Raw genomic sequence first — 7,622 nt, forward strand, 5'->3', positions numbered from 1 at the left:
CCATTTACCTCCTTCTCTATATCCATACAAAATATCTATCAAACAAATAAAATTAAAATTTTCTTTTGAAAAATGAAACCATTCCATCAGTATTTTCTTATGACGTTGTCACGTTCAACTATCGTCAGTAAACCGACTTTACAGACAACCGATTTTTTAACTAATTTAAGCACTGTGTTTGCTTTTCATGTTTATAAATTGCTATTAGGTAATAAAAAATCACATTCAACTAACTGAGTAAGTAGGGTTAAAATTAGGATAGGACATTTTTTGGTGATCTTCGTATTTTGTGTTATCTAGAATAATGCTTTCTTTCTCAAATTGACATACTACACAAATGTACACTAAACAAATAAGCAGAAAAATTCTATATTAAAAAGAGTACCTACATATTCATATATTTCCGTGCTCAAACCATTTGCAAGCAACAAACTAGTCTAAGTGTTCCTCAGCCCCTTTTAACTCCTGTTTCTGCTTCTAATATGTCTCTGTTAACCCTTCATGACTCTTATAAGCGTCCATCCTATCTTTCGTTTTTCTTATTATTTACATTACACATTTATTTGCCTTTCCCTTTTTTATACCGCACGAGTGACAATACCTGTTTTGATGGACGTCTGAAATATGTTTTTTCAACCACATCTGTCTGGAAATATCACCAGTTTCTCTTAAATCTATCCTAAATTAACCAAACTCTCAAAATTTTCTGAACAAAACCTAGGACTTCTCAAAGTCTTTAAATTGCATTAATTGAACTTATATTAAATATTGATGTGAAAATTAATTTTCAATTTTTACCCATAATAAATTGCCTCAAGTTAATAAATAAAAAATTTTTGCTATTGTCACACACTCGCCGGGAATCGAACCCGAGACCTTTGGCTTTACGCACCAACAGCTAGGTCTAGGTATTTGTACGAATTTTCTTCTTCGTAATCTGAAGACTGGTTGGAGACAAATTAATAACATATTTAATATTAAATATTATTTATTGTTTAACAATATGTATATCATCCTCCCATAATATATTAATTCTTATAATTACAGACCTTTAAAATACTTTTTCATTATTTTTAATTTCATACACCTTCTTGGGCTTGTTTGTATTCATAAACACTTCCTCTTTCGACAAACGTCGAAGGAATATTCTTTCTGGTTCTTTCGTGTTCCTCCTTTAAATCTTCAGATCCATAACCTCCTCCTCCAGGTGTAAATAATTGGAATATGTCCTGGAAGTATAAACTTTAATTTCCAAAACAGCGCATAGTACGATATCTAACTAAAAATTCTTTTTTTCTTTACTTACCCCTGGTTCTATAGGTACAGCCGTCTTAGGACCAAGATTTATTGTTCTACCGTTGTTCTTCACCAGAATATTAATTCCTCTTTCACCTGGAGTACCACCTAATTAGGGAAAACAATTAAACAATTACAAAGCCACGATTTTATGCAGGTTAAGTCATTTATCCTGTGACAATTAAATATCGTGATTAGATCTCATTATTCTAAGGAAACATTTTAGGCAAATGGTGTACGATTTAGCAGGAGATTTTGTAATCAAAAATACTCTTAAAATTATTTTCTTTCGTAATTTCTTATTAATGTAATAGGTAGGTACTGCAAAATTAAGAGCACCTCAACTTCATGGGTATTTCAGATATCAAAAAATAATTGAAGTCACATTTGGAGCCACCAGCTGATTTTCCTTCAAAAGCCTACAACTTATGCCTAAAACATTTCCAAAATAATGAGATTAAAAAATGCTACGTGATAAAAAAAATCCTATAAATATCATATAAATACTAAAATATTACAGATGCAAAAAATTAGTATGCTTAGATTTGCAGATTATATAGCAGTATTAGCATCTACCAAGGAAGAGTTAGAGTTAGCTAGAAATGGAAGCTGTATTGACAAAACAGTGTTGTACGAAAATAAATAAAAGTAAAACAAAAAAAGGAAAAGTAGAGAAAGAGCGAATATGAAGATAGAAGACGAAAAATTAGAAGTGGCTGTTTTTAGGCATCTAGGAGGTCAGATAAGTTAGGACGGAAGGAGTAGTAGGAATATAAAAAAGAGGATAGCGCAAGGTCGAGTCGCTTTCAATGAAACAAAGTCACTTCCATGTTCGCGAACGGTTAATTTAGAAATTCGAAAAGGTTATTAAAGGTGTATGTTTGGAGCACGGCGCTGTACGGGTGCGAAACATGGACAGTGGGCAGTGTTCAAAATGTGGTATTACAGGCGAATGATGAGGATACCGTGGATAGAAAAGGTTAGAAATGAAGAGGTATTAGAAAAAATAAGTCAATAAAAAATAGGCGAGATAAGTTGGTAGGACAGCTTCTCAGGCATGAAGGTCTAGTCAGAGACATATTAGAGGCAGAAATGGGAGTTAAGAGGAGTAGAGATAGACCTAGATTAGATTACTGTTCACAAATAGTTAAGGATGTGGGCTGTTATAGTTTTAGGGAAATGCGAAGATTAGTTCAGGATAGGAAAGAGTGGAGGTGCATATCCAACCAGTCTTAGGACTGACGACCTTATGATGATGATGAGGTGCAATTTAAAGTATTCCGCTTTGTTTAAAAGGTTTTAAGAGTTCGTTTATTTTAAGATGGTCTTCAGTTAAACGTTATTGAAGAAATATATTCCATACGTTCACCATTTCCAACTTCAAATTTAGTTGTCGGCATATTTCTTTTCGAAAGCACGAGCAAAAATTATTAATTTTGTGAACGTATAGAATATATTTTTTAACATCGTCTACCTAAAAATATCTCCTGATTCTTTGAAAGCGGTCCTAAAATAACTCCACTCTCAAAACCTCTTGAACAAAACATTACACCCTCAAAGGCTTTACATTGCATTATTTGCATTGCTTTATGAAGAGATGACTGAAGGTATTTGTACGAATTTTCCTATACCGCGTTGTATTTTTGAAAAGATGATGCCGCCCTTTGATGCTTTGCGTATAATATACCTGATATCCCTATGTCGGTTGTCAACACGTCACCATTATATATCTTAACGGAGATGTATGTAATTCGTCATTGTAAACAATTCCTAGGAAATGTATGTAATTCCTAAATTCGCCCGGAAATGCGTGAAATAAATTATATTGGACATATTTCCTAGGAAATCTATACATTTCCTAAATAGCAATCGGAAATTTATGACATTCAAGATGACAATGGATACGCGAGGATAGCGTAATGAGGGGATAGTATTCATTTTATTCACAGAAAGCATTAGTTCTATACATTTCCTAGTAAAATAACGGAATTTCATACAATTCCTAGGAAATGTATACATTTCCCAGGATATGTGTGTATTAAAAATCTATGAAACTGTATTTTAGACATTTCTTTAATAGCCTCGGAATTATAAACATTTCCTAAAAATTATATACAATTCCTAGATTTCATAGATTTCCGGTAACNTTTTATTATCAAAAATCCAAAATAAATTCAATTAGTTTTTTACACAAAATAATTCCGAATTCTACCAATGCAGACTAAATATTTTATTAAGGGTGTGTTCCGAAATATAATCCAGCATACTGGCCAGTGCTGATGACGTCATGATTGGACGCCATATTGTACTGGTGTGCCACCATATTATATTGTATTGGTGAGACAGGTGTGACGTAATAGTATATCAAAGAGGCATGAGTGCATCAGAATTTGAGGAATCTTTTACTGTAAGAAACTTTAATAATTTTTGGAGCAAAACTGTTGTTAATAAGCACAAACACTATTTTCAATATGACGGCTACGAACTGGCCAGCATATTTCGGAACGAAGCAACAGTATGGCGTCAATTCATGACGTCATCAGCATTGACCAGTACGCTGGGTTATATTTCGCAACACACCCTAAGTCAGTAATTTATCGAAACTGCCACATGTGGATCGCGATTTCGATCTTGTTTAGTCTCACCTTGACTCCATACATATCGTATTATCAACAATAATAGACACTAATCATGATAACAATTGTACATACATGCGCGTTAAAAGTTTTCCTTCTATTTACATAATTATTTAGACGCCATATACAAACAATAATTATGTATTTATTTAACCAATATTTTTGACTACGTTTTTAAATAATTTCATCGTATAGCCCTACCCTCCTGACTCTTGCAACACCTGAGATATCCGAGCCATCGGTGACAATCCCGCGCTTGAATCGGGCACGTGCTCGCTAATTCGCATCACGTTGCTAACTTCATACTATTTTCATTACTTGCGCGCGCAAGTTCCGTTGCATGGTGCGCGCAACATCCTTTATGTTGTTAGGCTACTTATAGTACTTCTCCATCTAATTGCGATTGATAAAATGGGTATAGATTGGATTATGTTCTCAATATGACAGACGTCATCCTCTTCCTTACACAGCAAAACATCTTCCTTCTCTAAAAATTAAAAAATTCAATAAAAGCCATATATTAATCAAGTAATACGGAAAAAAACATTTTTCATCATTCTTTTAATTGTTGGGTGGCAGTTACTATCACATTTTGAAGCTTACAAATCCAACAAATTGGAAACAGCTACGTATGCACCTAAATTGAAGCTGCAGCTGTAAAATACTGAAACATCAATTACTAAATCTAATTGATGGATAACTATAGAAATTTTTAATTATCAAGAGCGTCTTGCACGAAATTGTTATTAAAGTTTCGTTCGTTCCGTCGGCAATTTACTGAAAATGTGTATCTGTTCATTAAAAGATTTCCAATTTTCGAATCGCCTTGAACTCTGACAGGAACTGCAACCTCTAATGACGATACGTAATTGGATAAGTTTAATCAAACACCACCCCAGCATCTTCGTCCTTCCGATAATTAAGGGTAAATATGATTAAATTGTAGAGTTTTGCATATTTATAAAAATAGCACGACCATTAAAAAAAATTAAGATAACAAATACTTTTAGATTAGTTCAGGATTTATTGAAAAAACTAATTATACGTTTTACCTTATTGCAGCATCTGCACGAGCTTCACTAATTAACCGTTTCTACTTAAATATCCACAAAGAGTTCGTAACTTCGTCGTTTTGTGACATTAAAATAACTTCAAACGTGGGAAATTCAATTAGCGGAATGATTATTTTACTAAAATATCAACATAAAAAATGTTTAGCAATTTACTTTCTAAAATTAATCGTAATTGTCCACAAAGAGTTAAAAACTTGGTCGTTTTGTGACATTAAAACAACTTCAAACGTGAAAGAACCAATTAGCTGAAATATTTTTATATAAAACATGAACTAACTTATTAAATTTTAACTTCCCTAATTCAAAAATATAAACTGCCAGCGGGTAGTAGGATGATTTTGTATAGGTAATTGGTTTGTTTCTGACATAATAACAAGCCTGATAAAGATGGTTTAAGGGAACGAATAACCTCCTAAGTTGTGTGAAGTTCAAAAAGTATCAAGAAAATATTTTTTTGCGAAAAGTGAGCAGAAGTGATTTTGATAAAAAATGGGGAATAGTGGATAGGTAGAAATAATATTTATAGAATCTATACGCAGGTTAGAAGGGATGGGGTAAATGTCCAACTAGTCCTAGGATTAACGACGCGATAATGAAAAACACTTCGCATCACTAAGAAGTGCAATGAACTTTAAGCTATCTTTCAATTTACGAAAAACTCTTCTTTCCTGAACGAATGAAAAAATAGGCAATCGATTTAATTCATTTCATCTATTTTCTATATACATACTAGCTTTTCTCAGCGGCTTCGCTCGCAAAAAATAATATAGTCAACATTACGTTTAGCTGTCAGTTGCGTTTTGTTATACCATTTTTAACAAATGAACGGCTAGACTGATGATTTGATTTATAAATTTTTCATTTTGCTGTCATTTGCGTTTTGTCATTCCATGTCAGTTGCGTTTACATATATGACGTTTTCCTGGTGGAAATATCCTATGTCCTTCTCCCGGTTGTAAGCTACCTCCCCACCAATTTTCAGCCAAATCGGTTCAGCCGTTCTTGAGTTATAAATAGTGTTACTAAAACGACTTTCTTTTATATATATATAGATTAATAGCACTAATAAAATAATAACGGACTTTCTGAAACAGTCACATCTGTACCTATCTTATTACTCATTTAATCGTGACTTTCTTCTTCATATACTGTGGATAGTTTTCTGGCGGACAGCATGATATATTATTTTATAGTCCCTCATGGAACATAAATTTCCTATAACAATTAACCTTAAACCGAGCTATTATTATCATTCAGTTGGGAATACAGTGATCCCATCTGCTTTAGCTAGAATTTTCCTGAGTAATTAAAATTGATCGTATACCTTCCTACTGATTCGTATTTGTAAGATAAAAGCGGTCCCCGATGATTTTATTGTAGACGCAGCAGCTGACGTTAGAATTGTACAGGATAATTAATTTTCTTTTTTCACTTATCTCCATCAGGACGCAATCGTAGACACAGTAAACACTCGATATTATGAACCGAAGAAAAAACAGTTTCTCACATAATCGATTGGTTTTTTTATTATTATTATTATCAGAACAGGCATACATACAAATTTAAAAAATTAATACATACTAAGAGAGAACAACAAATATTAAATTATAATTATTTTCTTTTCGAAAAACTCATTGCTAAAATTGCTAAAATGAGCGTGTGTGTCGGAATGATAAAGATGAGTAGGTAAAAAATGTAATGAGATGATAAAGAGAGACCATTTGAGAAAAATAAATACATACAAAAAACAAAAAAAAATGTCAAATATATGGGTATTGCTGTGGGAGCTTTAGCAAAACTGTATAAAGGAATATTCTAGAAAGGAAATGAATGTAATTTTTCGAGTTATAAAGGAAAAATATGTACTAAAATGGCTTGAAGGGACTCACTACTTATTTCGACTAATAAAGGGTTGAGATCTCGAGAAATGGAGGTTTTGGAGCTTGAAGGGAAGAGAACAAAACATTTTTTCGTGTTTTGGATGTTTTCGACTCATCGAGGTTCGATTGTATTAACAAGATTGAGAGTTGGATGTGACAGTAGAGGGCATATATTTTGGATTAAGAATGGGGAAAGAATATGTAGAATATGTGAAAGGAGCGATGAAACAGTGATATATGTGTACATGAGGATTTAATGAAAGATTTAGATGAATCTAAAGAAATAATAAGTAACCGTTTGGTATAACCAATAATAGTATAGTGATGGGATAATCCTGTTAAAAAGTATACTTAAGAAAAAAATATGTGAAAGCGGAGATGAAACATTGATGCTTGTTTAAGAAGGATGTAATGAAAGATTTGGATGAATGTAGAGAAATAGTAAGTGATGGTATGACATAAACTGGGAAGGTGATGATGTGGCAATAGAAGTATTGATGTTAGAAGAGGATTTAATTTATGCTATTTCAAGTCACTTTTGTGCTTTTCAATTTTTTAACGCCTTCGCTTCTTGTTGTAGATACTCAATAACAAATATGACGGAGGTGCAGGGTCGTCATATTCAGAAGGAGTTCACAATAAAACCTTTCGTAAAATATAATGAGCATAAGATGAAAAAATCGTCAAGATCTGCCCACTGGTTTATAATATATATCAATTTACTGAAAATGTGTATC

At 32.7% G+C, this 7,622-nt stretch overlaps 1 protein-coding gene and 1 long non-coding RNA gene across 3 annotated transcripts in view; one reads left to right on the plus strand and one right to left on the minus strand.

Moving 5' to 3' along the window:
• Positions 1-7,622, plus strand: part of LOC108742404 — a 93,113-nt gene that overhangs the window by 35,539 nt on the left and 49,952 nt on the right. The window lies entirely within an intron of this gene.
• LOC108742395 (5-oxoprolinase) overlaps positions 971-7,622 on the minus strand; it is a 49,401-nt gene continuing 42,749 nt past the window's right edge. The window contains exons 14-15 of the mRNA XM_025976384.1: positions 1,307-1,404; positions 971-1,229 (exon numbers count right to left, since the gene is read on the minus strand). Of these exons, the coding sequence (XP_025832169.1) occupies positions 1,080-1,229; positions 1,307-1,404 (248 nt within the window). The 3' untranslated portion in view covers positions 971-1,079. The remainder of the gene's footprint in view (positions 1,230-1,306; positions 1,405-7,622) is intronic.

The sequence above is a fragment of the Agrilus planipennis genome, unplaced genomic scaffold, assembly GCF_000699045.2.
Source record: "Agrilus planipennis isolate EAB-ADULT unplaced genomic scaffold, Apla_2.0 scaffold332, whole genome shotgun sequence".
Lineage (NCBI taxonomy): Eukaryota > Metazoa > Arthropoda > Insecta > Coleoptera > Buprestidae > Agrilus > Agrilus planipennis.